Raw genomic sequence first — 13,893 nt, 5'->3', positions numbered from 1 at the left:
TGTTATAATTATCCCTGAACAGGTCCCGAAATCCCTGATATTAATATCATCACTACTGCTAAAATTGATTTTTCTTAATAATTAACAAAAAAATCATAGCATTCAAATCTCGTTCATTATTCAACTCGTTACCTCGTGATAATTATGTGATTTCATAATTTTGTTCATTAAATTCATCAATTACAAAAATTTGTATTGTTTAAGTAATATTAGTAACATTCAGATCTCGTTTATTATCTAACTCGTCGTCTCATGATAATTATGTGATTTCATTTTTTTTGTTTATTAAAATAATGAATTACAAAATGTTGTATTGTTTAGGTATTATCAGTATTTACATATGTAATTGGATTATTGTATTAATATTCTTTAAGTGAATTTGAAGATTTTTTTGGTTAATTCAACTTATATTTGAATCGGTGATGTGGGTAATGATTTAATTCACGTCATGTCGGGGACAAATCCGGCCCACCTCGTTACCATTTCTAGAATATTTGAAGTGAGGATAATGACTAGGATGAAAATTTAATGTTCGCGAAGTTGAGATGAGAATTTTCAGGCCAATTAGATAGAAACGGGGATGGGAGCCTGAGAGAGACTTAAACCCCACGAAGATTAAATTTGGAATCTCCGATTAGAAAAAACAGGGATTGGGGCAGGGATGGGGAAAGCCTTGCCTATTGCCATTCGTACTCGTCACTGCAGGTTGCATCTACTACGATAGGCTTCACAAGTAGAATTGTATGCAACTTCAGGACTGATAGTAGAACTTCATGGGAAATTAGTGCTAATTGTTTGACCGCTGCGTATATAATCATGAGCAATAATTAATTTTTTTTATAATGCGATAAAATAGACAAAAACATATTCACATTCTCTTCAATGTTAACGTATCTAGAATCTCCTAGCCCACCAACATGAGTTAGCAAGTAATATAACTGCGCAAATATATTTCTGATTTATCCTCGAATTTATCACACATTGAATATCTCTCATTTCGTTAACCCTGAGCAAATGTTTAATTTGGGCAGTCATTCTTTGTGTATTGTGTAGGAAGCTGTTGTTCTTTGTAGTTGACGTCTTCATCTGGGCGAGTATTCTCGTGCGATGTCGTATTAAAAAACATAATATCATAAACCTACGAATCAATATTTGGTGCAGAAACATGAAGATTAGAATGTTACGATGCTACAGTCCATCTTCAACACTTACTTACCAAATAGCCCGAAAGTTATGTACGACAAAGATTTAAAAAAAAAAAAGATCTAAATCTGACATAATTGGATGATATATTCTGCTAATCTCATTCTTTGTGATATCTCGACACACAAACAACATTAACAAAGTTCTACTTGTACTATGCTATTTTTGGTTCAATGTCGGGTGTTTACCTCATTTACCAATAAATATGACTTAATATATGTAGGACCGAATGTTTACCGCTTTACCAAAATCTAATTGCTGGTGGTAATGATGTAATTCAAATATTTTAAACCGCACATCAACTCAAACATCACGGTTCGATCGCTCTACCAAGCAGGGACAATTATTGCACCCAACAATATATGTTTTCAGTCATAGTATCAAGAACATTTTTTTTCTTTATTTTAATTAAAATTATGTTTTTAAAAAACTGATCAATTAATATTTTAAGACCAATGCAATTAATTAAGTTATAAAAATTAGTTGACGCAATTGATGGAGTTAATTATGTGTTTTATATAGTTAAATGAAGGAAAATGATGCAATTAAGAGCATAATTAAGTTTAAAAAAAGTTAATTTATGCAATTGAAGAGTTAATTATGCATTTTAAATAGTTAAATGAAGGAAAATAATGCAATTAAAAGTATAAGGCACTGGTTGACATAAATATAAAATTACATATCCTTGTTTAATCCAACATTTTGCTCATATTCTACAATTTTTTGTTAAATAATACATTATATATATATAGATTTTCATCTCATATCATTAATCAAGTGCGTAAGGGGTCAAGTAGGTAATAGCATGAGATACAGCTCCAGGAGATGAAGAGGAATTAACCATACTAAATAATTTTCCCATTCATTTCACATGAACCACGGCTGCATCTATTAATTCATGCAGGATTTCATGGCAACAAATGAATCTACTCTCCAATTAAACGTCATCTAAATTTTTTGGATCACTAATATTTACAGAAAAAAACATATAAGGAGTATAAACTTTCAAATTGATAGAGTAAACAAACACTGAGTTAAAAATATGATTATTTCTTGCATAACCCTCCACACCATGCTCTCCAATTTCTTTTTCATAGATGCCACACGACAACAATCAACAAACTCGGCCGAACACATTGCCTATATATATTCTGTTGTGGTTCTTCGATCAACAATCACGAGATAACATGATAGGAGGACTGTTTAATCGTGTATATCTTCTGGGAATGTAGTAGTCCAGAGCAATCAGTTGGTTTCCATATTAGAAGCAACTAGAATATGTAATATGGAGTTGCGATTTCTGTAATGTCTCATTTCTTTGCCTTTGCAAATCTGAGGCAGCGATACTTCTCACCACTCACGGTTATTTCAAGAGCTCCATCTTGATTATCTTGATTTGACGCAGTCCCCATCAACACACTTTTCTCTTTCTCAAGATTTTCTCTTTCAATCTTCAGCCTTGCTTCTTGCCTAGCAATCTCTGCCTGCTCAATATAAGAAATCATTAAGGTACAGAAATGGTTATCATGTTTATCAGAATATTATTTATGTTTCTTATGTGGGCTGAAAGTTCGAGTAAAAGCATTGCTTTGGATCTTGCTGATGGTATGAACATTTTAAGAACTTCGAATATGCTATACACTTATGAGCGGGAGGTTAACAAACTTACAAATTGTAAGCATGTGCAGCTCAGATGGGTAACATTGTGTGCACCATAGAATATTCTTTTGCCACCAACTCAATAAACTAAGATCTAATAATGTCTTTAGGAGCATAAAAATATTAGAATGACAGCAGAAGAATATTAATGTATATATTTATGTAAATGCATAATTAAAATGCATCTTCAACGCATACACTTAAAAACAGCGAAATGTAAAAGGAGGCTGACTAATGGTACATGACTGGAAAATTCAGATGTTCTGTGACATTCAAGTGTTCTCAATGCAAGTATTCAGGGAAATTTTCCCATCAATACCAACGGATAACAAAAAATTGAAGGGCACCACAGAAGCACTCATGGGAAGGATAATTTGTACTCATTTTCATTTCAGGGCGGCTCTCAACAAATCCCTAAATACTAATCAGTACGCATGATAAATCAGACTCTTATAGAAACTCTACCCCCAACTTAGAACTACCTGAGACTAAATTTTGGATATGACAAGTCTTCATACTGCTACAAAATATAGGCCTGATGAAGCATCTTATTTTTCTCGCTACACACACACACTGATGTTAAAAGTTCGACTCAGAAACCACACAAGTTTTGGCTATCTATGAAATCTATGAGCATGGATTATTACTAACTGTTTGAGAACTTTCATATGCGCGTCAGAAGACAACACAGAAAATGATAGACAAGCAGAAAGCTAAAAACTCAAACAATAGGGAGATGAAAAACTCTAATGGCCGCTATTTTTTTGTCCCGGTTACACACGAAAAGAACCTTTTTTTTAAACATATTATATAACATGACAAAGTTTGGTTGATACCTTAAAAGGGCTGATCAGTCCCTAAAAGGAAAATAATAAACCACAACTTGTATCAAGGGAAATAGGCTAATTACAACAGGATATCAGCAAAAAAGAGAGCCCCAAGCAAGTAAAACACTATGAACTTTGTCATGGAGATAAAATTAAATCTTCACTTTTAAAGCACAATGATTAGGAAGGTACCTCCCGGCGCGAAAGTTCCGCTTTCCAGGCAGCTTCACGTTCAGCAACTTCTCGTTCACGTTCCTCGATGTAACTCTGCATCTCCCTTTCCTTCATAATCCTATCCTGTATGTCTGCATCCAAAGCCTCCTTCAACTCCTGTACAAACTTATCTACGACCACTTTTATCCTCAGAGACATTAATAAACCCTTTTGAAAAGGATCACTCAATATCTATAGGCAAGCAATCCACTCGCTCTTCAGCCTTTAAGTCACAATACGACCACACACACCTGCAGCACAAACCTGTTTCTTTTATAGATCCTGATAATGTTCCAACAAGTTTACGAATCTTTGAAACGTGAAATTCAAATCAAAACATATTGCTCACAAAAGACAACAGTAATAGAAAAAAATCACACGCTTTCTAAAAATTCATCTGGGTCAAAAATTCAGAACCCAAAACCCAAATATTTTTTTCAAATCCGAGTGGAAATGAGCATATGTATGAAATGTTTCAAAATTCATTTATATAGAAACACTAAATCAGAGTAGCGCAAACCTTTGAGGGATTAATCGAGAAGAGATTAAAATGATTTGTGGATACAGAAATTAAAATCTGTGCGAGTATGCTGGAAATTGTAGTGGGAAGGGAAACAAAAGGCAGTCCACAAAAACTGGACGGCCAAGAAAGGAAGGCTAAGTTGCTTTGTTATGTTCCTTCCTTGCATCATAATTTAATTATTTATTATTTACTTTTTTATTATAAAAAAAAAAAAAAAACTTGACTGTAATAAAAATTCTGCAAACGTGTATTATTTTTAATTAATATTTTTAAAATTGCAATTTTATTTGGATTATTATTGGGTATTTTTCATTTTAAGAATCCAAAAATTATTTTTCGTGATAAATTTCCATTTTGTTGTGAAAAAGTAAAAATTTACGGTAAAAAGTAAAAATCTCAAACTCTTAAAATTATCACACTACACACTTTATAATATTTTTCTCTCAACTCAATTGTGATTTTCTTCACAAATGAGNAAAAAAAAAAAAAAAAAACTTGACTGTAATCAAAATTCTGCAAACGTGTATTATTTTTAATTAATATTTTTTAAAATTGCAATTTTATTTGGATTATTATTGGGTATTTTTCATTTTAAGAATCCAAAAATTACTTTTCGTGATAAATTTCCATTTTGTTGTGAAAAAGTAAAAATTTACGGTAAAAAGTAAAAATCTCAAACTCTTAAAATTATCACACTACACACTTTATAATATTTTTCTCTCAACTCAATTGTGATTTTCTTCACAAATGAGAGATCTATTTATAGAAAATTTTTACAAATAATCCAAAAATAAAATACATCATTACCTACATCATCACACACTAATTTTCAATATTCAACACCTAATTTTACCTAATTTTCAACATTCACATTTTCAACACAAATATTTTTCACATTTTTAAATAATTTTTCAACACTCCCCCTTGTGATGATGATCATAATGATTGTATACATTACGTGTTTTTATACTGCCTCGTTAAAAACCTTACTAGGAAAAACCCATTGGGATAAAAACCATAGTAAGGGAAAAAGAGTGCAGTCACGTAAACTCCCCCTCATGTTGACACGAACAATTCTTCACAAATTTCGTAGATTGCGCATCCCAATATTATATATGTGCTTTCTGAATATTGTCGTAGGAAGTGCCTTTGTGAAGAGATCTGATGAGTTTTCACTTGATTGAATGTGACGAACATCAATACATTTATTCTTCTCAAGCTCCTTGGTGAATGCGAAGAACTTAGGAGGAATATGTTTAGTTCTGTCGCTTTTTATGTATCCTTCTTTCATTTGAGCAACACATGCAGCATTATCTTCATATAGTATCACAGGCTTCTCGTCGAATGATAATCCGCATGAGATTTGGATATGTTGAGTCATTGATTTTAACCACACACATTCACGGCTTGCTTCATGTAGTGCAATAATCTCGGCATGATTTGATGAAGTTGTTACAAGTGTTTGTTTCTGTGAACGCCAAGAAATTGCAGTGCCTCCACGAGTAAATACATATCCAGTTTGAGAACGTGCTTTGTGTGGATCAGATAAGTATCCAGCATCGGCATAACCAATTATACTTGGATTAGCATCTTTTGAATACAAAAGTCCCAAGTCTGTCGTTCCTCGTAGATAACGGAATATATGTTTAATTCCGTTCCAATGTCTCTTTGTTGGATATGTGCTAAATCTTGCCAATAAATTTACGGCAAAAGATATATCAGGCCTTGTACAATTTGTAAGATACATAAGGGCACCGATAGCACTTAGATATGGTACTTCTGGACCAAGAATATCTTCATCATCTTCACATGGACGGAATGGATCCTTTTCTATGTTTAATGATCTAACAACCATTGGAGTACTTAAAGGATTTGATTTGTCCATATTAAAACGTTTAAGGATCTTTTCTGTATAATTTGTCTGGTGAACAAATATTCCACATTCTTTTTGTTCAATTTGTAAACCCAGACAATACTTGGTTTTTCCAAGATCCTTCATTTCAAATTCTTCTTTCAAGTATGACACAACTTCTTGAATTTCCTTATTTGTTCCAATGATGTTTAAATCATCAACATATACAGCAATAATTACGCATCCGGATGTTGTTTTCTTAATGAAAACACAAGGGCATATTGAATTATTTACATATCCCTTTTTCATCAAGTGATCACTTAGCCTATTATACCACATTCTGCCGGATTGCTTCAACCCATATAATGATCTTAGTAATTTCACAGAATAACATTCTCTGGGTTTTGAACTTTGTGCTTCAGGCATCTTAAATCCTTCAGGGATTTTCATATATATATTACTATCAAGTGATCCATATAAGTAGGCTGTAACAACATCCATAAGACGCATTTCTAAATTTTCAGATACTGCCAAGCTAATCAAATACCGAAACGTAATTGCATCCATCACAGGAGAATACGTTTCTTCATAATCAATTCCAGGCCTTTGAGAAAAACCTTGTGCAACAAGTCGAGCTTTATATCTTACTATTTCATTTTTCTCATTTCGCTTTCGAATAAAAACCCATTTGTATCCAACAGGTTTTACACCTTCAGGTGTAAGGACTATAGGTCCAAAAACATTACGTTTATTTAGCGAATCCAATTCAACCTGGATGGCATCTTTCCATTTTATCCAATCCTGCCGATTTTTACATTCACCAAAAGATTTTGGTTCATGATCTTCATTATCATTTATGATGTCGATTGCCACATTATAAGAAAATATATCATCAATTTCTTCTATATCTTTTCGGTTCCATATTTTTCCAGTATTAATATAATTGATAGAGATTTCATGATTCTCGTCAGTTTGTGGTTCTGACAAAACATTTTCATCATCATGTGTTTCTTCAGGAACATCATTCTCTATTTTGTGATCATTATGTGTTTCTTCAGGAACATCATTCTCTATTTTGTGATCATTGTGTTTCTCTATGAATTTTCTTTTTCGAGGATTTTTATCCTTGGAACCAACTGGCCTTCCACGCTTCAGGCGTTTAATGACATCATGACTATCTTCAATTTGTTTCTTCGGAATTTCAATTCGAGCAGGGGCATTTGCAGCATGTATATATGATTTAGTTACCCCTTTTGTGTCTGCAAATGCATCTGGTATTTGATTTGCTATTCTTTGCAAGTGCACAATTTGCTGTACATCTTTTTCACATTGTTTTGTTCTTGGATCCAGATGTAACAATGATGATACATACCATGTAATTTCTTTTTCGGTATGTTTCTGTTCTCCCCCTAACATTGGGAAGATTTCCTCATTAAAATGACAATCAGCAAAACGTGCTGTGAACACGTCGCCTGTCTGTGGTTCAAGATATCGAATGATCGATGGACTATCATAACCAATATAAATTCCAATCTTTCTTTGAGGTCCCATTTTCTTTCGTTGAGGTGGTGCAATAGGCACATACACCATACATCCAAAAATTCTCAGATGAGAAATGTCTGGTTCTTTACCAAATGCAAGCTGCAATGGGGAGTATTTATGATATGCACTTGGTCTGATGCGAATTAATGAAGCAGCATGTAAAATTGCATGTCCCCATATAGAAATAGGGAGCTTTGTTTTCATAATCATTGGTCTAGCAATCATTTGCAGACGTTTAATCAATGATTCAGCCAATCCATTTTGAGTATGTACATGAGCAACAGGATGCTCAACAATGATTCCCATAGACATACAATAATCATTGAAAGTCTGGGAAGTAAATTCACCAGCATTATCAAGTCTAATTTTCTTGATTGTATAATCGGGAAATTGATTCCTCAATTTTATTATTTGAGCAAGTAATCTTGCAAATGCAACATTTCGAGTTGACAATAAACATACATGTGACCATCTGCTGGAGGCATCAATCAATACCATAAAGTATCTGAATGGTCCACATGGTGGATGGATTGGTCCACAAATATCACCCTGAATACGTTCAAGAAACATTGGTGATTCAGTTTGGATTTTGGCTGGTGATGGTCTTATAATAAGTTTTCCAAGAGAACATGCTTTACATTGAAACTTATTATTCTGAAAGATCTTCTGGTCTTTCAATGGATGACCATGTGTATTTTCTATAATTCTTCGCATCATTGTTGAACCAGGATGTCCTAATCGATCATGCCAATTGGTTAATATTGAAGAATTATCAATTACCATGTTTGATTCAATGGGACGTATATGTGTATAATGCAATCCAGTAGGGAGCATTGGTAGTTTTTCAATCACATATTTCTTTCCTGATTTATATGTGGTAAGACACATATATTTCTCATTCCCTTCATTCATTGTTTGAGTATCATACCCATGGGAATATATATCATTAAAACTCAACAAATTTCTTTTCGATTGTGGTGAATATAAAGCATCATTGATCAAAAATTTTGTACCATTAGGTAACAAAAATTGTGCTTTACCACATCCTTTAATCAAGTCTACAGGACCTGATATTGTATTCACCGTTGTTTTTGTTGGTTTTAGTTCCAAGAAATATCTTTTATCTCGGAGGATAGTGTGCGTTGTACCACTATCAGGTATGCAAACTTCAGCTTGGTTCGTAGCATTTTCCATATTTGAACTTCAAAAAAATATGCAATGAAATAAAATTATTGACAATAAAATACAATACAATATAACACACTATAAAACATTATCATACGAATACATAAAAAATAAAATATTTTACATATTTATTCCACCATCAAATTGATCATTATCTGAGAAATCAATCAGAAAATCTCCAGCATCAAAATGAGTTGAACCACTCAAAGGTTCACTGTGTTCAGTAAAGTTGGTCTCCTTTTCTTTCCCCTTTATTGATTCTTTATAAAGTTTACAAAGGTGCTCAGGGGCTCGACAAATACGGGACCAATGTCCTGGAGTACCACATCTGAAACAAGAACTTTCAAATCTTTTTGAGTGATTCTCATTAACACTCATATTCTCTTGATGCCTTTTCGGTGGGTGGTTTGGGACGTTCTTTTGAGATGAGTTATAGAAATAACTATCTCGATTATTTTCAAAACCACGGCCGCGTCCACGACCACGACCACTTCCACGTCCACGTCCACGTCCACGACCACGACCACGACCTCGATTTTGTCCTCGACCAAAATCTTGTCTGTAACTTTGATTTTGGTTTCCAGGTTTAAATTCATTTTTGCTTACAGCATTTACTTCTGGAAATGCTGTTGATCCAGTGGGTCGGGACTGATGATTTCTCATTAATAGCTCGTTGTTCTTTTCCGCCACAAGAAGACAGGCGATGAGTTCAGAATATCTCGCAAATCCACGCACTCTATATTGTTGCTGTAGTGTTATATTTGATGCGTGAAACGTGGAAAATGTTTTTTCAAGCATTTCCGATTCTGTAACCTCATGTCCACAAAATTTTAACTGCGAGATTATTCTATACATCGCTGAATTGTAATCACTGACTTTTTTAAAGTCTTGGAATCTTAACATATTCCATTCATCACGGGCGGTCGGAAGTATAACTTCCCTTATATGTTCAAATCTCTCTTTTAATCCTTTCCACAGAGCCATGGGATCTTTTTCGATGAGATATTCACATTTTAAACCTTCATCAAGGTGTCGTCGTAAAAATATTATAGCTTTTGCTTTTTCTTGTGATGAAGATATACCATTTTCTTTAATGGTCTCGCTTAGACCCAATGACTCAAGATGCATTTCTACATCAAGAGTCCATGGCATATAGTTTTTCCCAGTAATATCAAGAGCGATGAATTCGAGCTTTGCCAAGTTTGCCATGGTGGTACTAAAAATTACGATGCATTTTATTAGTTAATGAATATTGCAATACAAAGTAATGGATAAACAACAAGTACAAGTATTCGTAAAAATAAAGAAAACACACGAGGAGGATATTCTCCGATAAATACAAGACTGGTGAGTATGATAACCAAAATAATTAAAAATAACCTCGTGAAAGCCATCTTCTTTTTTTCTTCGAAAATTTGATGAAGAATAATTTTTAGAGAAGAAGAGAAAGTTGGAGTGATTGAATGTATTTGTGAGATTGTATTTATAGAGCAAAAACTAGCCGTTTTGTTACCGTTTATTACCGTTGGTGTATAAGAAAATAAATGTATGTATTTGTATAATTTTATGGTAATAATATGGTGTATATAATATTAGTCATATTTAAATAATTATGTATATCATATCACATTATTATAATTAGGTGTCATAAGTTATTTTGTTTAAAAAACCTTATAGGCTTTTATACTTGTCGTATCCCTTACCGGGAGTGTGGGATGTCGTCTTAACATCCTCCCAGGATTTATAACAAGTTTTTGAAAAAATTATTTTTATTATTTCTAACAATAACATTATATTATATATTACATATATAAACAATAAATAAATAACAGTAAAATAAATATTATTACTTTTGTTACCTTTTTCTTCTGTTCGGAGCTTGGAAAAATATGGAGGACTTTTAGAGCTTCGTGCTGATAACGTGTTGTGAAAAAGTAAAAATTTACGGTAAAAAAGTAAAAATCTCAAACTCTCAAAATTATCACACTACACACTTTATAATATTTTTCTCTCAACTCAATTGTGATTTTCTTCACAAATGAGAGATCTATTTATAGAAAATTTTTACAAATAATCCAAAAATAAAATACATCATTACCTACATCATCACACACTAATTTTCAATATTCAACACCTAATTTTACCTAATTTTCAACATTCAACATTCACATTTTCAACACAAATATTTAACACATTTTTAAATAATTTTTCAACACATTTATAATTTTTTATCGCAAAAAAGAAAGGGCTATTTTTATCCGCATTTAATAGTATCGAATGTCTATGTAAAACACTTGAGCATCAAAAATATAGAAATATATTATACCTCTCTAGGGTTCTTCGACTCTTAGGGATGTTCACCTGCGCTATGCGGGACTGATCCGTTCATTCACCCGTACTCGAATTGAACGTTGGGTTATCACTTAGGCTATGGATCCAGATGAGATTTCTCGGCTGGTTGCAGAACTTTCTGCTCCAAAGGAAAGCGACACCATCTTCTTAGATGATTCAGAAACGCAAGTTGGACAGGAGCGTTTGGCCAATTGTTTGGTAGCAAAGATTCTATCACCAAAAGCTATTAACAGAGAAGCGTTTCGTCAGCAAATGTCACGCATTCTCCAAGCGACAAGGAAGGTACATATTGAGGCAATAGGAGACAATACATTTGTTTGTGATTTTGTATCCCAGAGAGACAGGAACAGGGCGCTTACGGATGGGCCATGGAATTTCTTTAAAAGCTTGGTGATGTTCAAGGAACCAATGGGTTGGCAAAATCCTAATGATATGGTTTTTGATGAAACAGAGATTTGGGTTCAATGCCATAATCTGCCACTAGCCTTTATGCAAGAAGAATTGTTGACCAAAGTCGGGCGACACATTGGCAGAGTGAAGGAAGTGGATTCGGGAGAAAATGGTGTCTTTTTGGGACGCTATGCGCGACTTCGGGTAAGAATTAACATTACTAAGCCTTTAATGAAATTCATTCGAATTAAACCTAAGGGAGAAGAGGAAGACATTATTGTTCGACTGGTTTATGAGCGATTGCCGGATTTCTGTTATGCCTGTGGACGACTTGGGCATACGATCCGAGACTGTGATGACAAGGAGACTGATATAACCACACTTGCTTTTGGGAACCGGCTGCGTGCATCCACTCATATTGGTGGTACCAGGAAAAGCTCTTCTGGTGCTAAGAAAACATCTTATACACCACCAGATAGTCCATCAAATGCTGAAACCGAAAACCATGAGCAAACAANGATGTCTCTGATGAGGATAGTGTATCTCAGGAACACGCAAGTCCAATGGAAAAAAAAGTCAAGTTGGGCTGGATTGAACCTAGTGCTATGGATAAATTGGCGGAGGTTGCTCAGCAACCCCGCCGATCATTATGAATGTTATAATTTGGAATGTTCGAGGGCTTGGGAACCCCCGAGCATTCCGGGAACTGCGGCGACTTGTAGCCGATAAGAGCCCAACTCTCTTATTTTTGAGTGAGACAAAAACAAGAGAGGCACGATGCAAGCAATGGACGACTTCATTGGGTTTTAAAGGTTGTTTTGTGGTGGATTGTCATGGAAAAAGCGGAGGTCTTGCTCTACTCTGGAAGGACCCCCTTGATGTCTCCATTAAGTCTTTTTCTGTTGGACATATAGATTGTATTATAACTGTTGATGATAGAAGTTGGAGATTTACAGGTTTCTATGGACACCCAGTAGCTGCCCTCCGACATTTTTCTTGGGACCTTCTTTTGCATCTCAAAGGTTTGCATGAATTTCTTGATTTTCCATGGTTAGTAGGTGGTGACTTCAACGAGATTTGCTTCGACAGTGAAAAGTTGGGAGGTATTAGAAGAGCCTCTCACAGAATGCAAGCATTTCGGGATGCTCTTGAACTTTGTGATCTCCAAAACCTGCACTGCCATGGGGATTTATTTACTTGGATGAATAGACGATCACCGGACAACATTATTTTTGAGCGACTTGATAGATATGTGGGAAATCTTAGCTGGAGATTACTTTATCCGGCTGCACAAATTTTCTCACTTGACTTCTATCATTCGGATCACCGCCCCCTATGCCTACAGCTGAATGGGATCCTTTCTAAGTCTCGGGAACGGGAATGGAAGAGGCAGGATACTTTCCGATTTGAGAAATATTGGCTTTGTAAGGAAGATTGTGGCGAGGTAGTTGAAGCCGGTTGGGGAGCAGATACAGCCTCTGGAACATTATAGGGTCGCATTTTGAGTTGCCAGCATGCGCTTCGAATCTGGGCTAATGACCGATTTAAGTGCATCTCCAAGAAGCTTCTGGACAAGCGTTCGAAATTACATATTCTTCGACAAAGCTGGAATTGGAGATCATCTATTGCACAGATTCAGGAGCTTGAAACTGAAGTCGAAAAACTTGCTACCCAAGACGAGATGTACTGGAAGCAACGTAGTAGAGCATTATGGCTTAAGGATGGTGATCGGAATTCTCATTATTTTCACATCTCTGCATCTAGGCGTCGGGCACAGAATACCATCAATGGTTTGGTTTCTTCTCATGGAGATTGGTGTTCAGATAGTAAGGGTATGTCAGATATTGTACTTGATTATTTCAGCAACCTATTCACATCTAGTTCACCTACTGCTGCGGATATGAATCCTGTCTTAAACATCTTATCACCGGTTGTGGATGAACTTATGAACTCAGTCCTTTGTGCACCATTTACGACCTTGGATGTCCGAAAAGCTCTATTCGATATGCACCAAGACAAAGCACCAGGTATCGATGGTATGCCCTCTTTATTTTACAAAAAATTTTGGAATATTGTAGGGGATGATGTTGCAAGTGCAGTACTCCATATTCTTAATGAAGGGGCTCCTATGGACAAGTTGAATGATA

The 13,893-nt window shown here is 34.7% G+C and overlaps 2 protein-coding genes across 4 annotated transcripts in view; one reads left to right on the top strand and one right to left on the bottom strand.

Moving 5' to 3' along the window:
- Positions 1-2,068: 2,068 nt before the first annotated feature.
- Positions 2,069-4,580, bottom strand: LOC140981819 (uncharacterized). 3 transcript variants are annotated; one of them, XM_073448295.1, is made up of 3 exons: positions 4,423-4,580; positions 3,882-4,153; positions 2,069-2,687 (listed from the first exon to the last, which is right to left on the bottom strand). In XM_073448295.1, exons 2-3 carry the CDS (start codon positions 4,059-4,061, stop codon positions 2,514-2,516), a joined length of 354 nt encoding a protein of 117 aa, XP_073304396.1. In that variant the 5' UTR covers positions 4,062-4,153; positions 4,423-4,580; the 3' UTR covers positions 2,069-2,513. The 3 variants fall into 3 exon arrangements, with proteins under 3 accessions (XP_073304396.1, XP_073304398.1, XP_073304397.1); XM_073448297.1 differs by having other exon boundaries at positions 3,882-4,166; positions 4,423-4,577; XM_073448296.1 differs by having other exon boundaries at positions 3,882-4,184; positions 4,423-4,568.
- Positions 4,581-11,434: 6,854 nt separating this feature from the next.
- The window catches only part of LOC140981674 (uncharacterized), a 3,144-nt gene continuing 685 nt past the window's right edge, over positions 11,435-13,893 (top strand). The window contains exons 1-3 of the mRNA XM_073448092.1: positions 11,435-12,326; positions 12,424-13,190; positions 13,260-13,844. Coding sequence (XP_073304193.1) covers positions 11,435-12,326; positions 12,424-13,190; positions 13,260-13,844 — 2,244 coding nt within the window. The remainder of the gene's footprint in view (positions 12,327-12,423; positions 13,191-13,259; positions 13,845-13,893) is intronic.

The sequence above is a fragment of the Primulina huaijiensis genome, chromosome 7 (assembly GCF_012295235.1).
Source record: "Primulina huaijiensis isolate GDHJ02 chromosome 7, ASM1229523v2, whole genome shotgun sequence".
Classification (NCBI taxonomy): domain Eukaryota; kingdom Viridiplantae; phylum Streptophyta; class Magnoliopsida; order Lamiales; family Gesneriaceae; genus Primulina; species Primulina huaijiensis.
Note: the sequence above shows the minus strand (reverse complement) of the source record. Positions and strands in the feature narration are given on the sequence as shown.

Excerpts from the sequence above, each read along its gene's own strand:
- LOC140981819 (XM_073448295.1), bottom strand. The coding sequence starts at position 4,061 with ATGTCTCTGAGGATAAAAGTGGTCGTAGATAAGTTTGTACAGGAGTTG. Across the intron at positions 2,688-3,881 it reads CGGAACTTTCGCGCCGGGAG|GCAGAGATTGCTAGGCAAGA; the intron begins GTACCTTCCTAA and ends TATATTGAGCAG.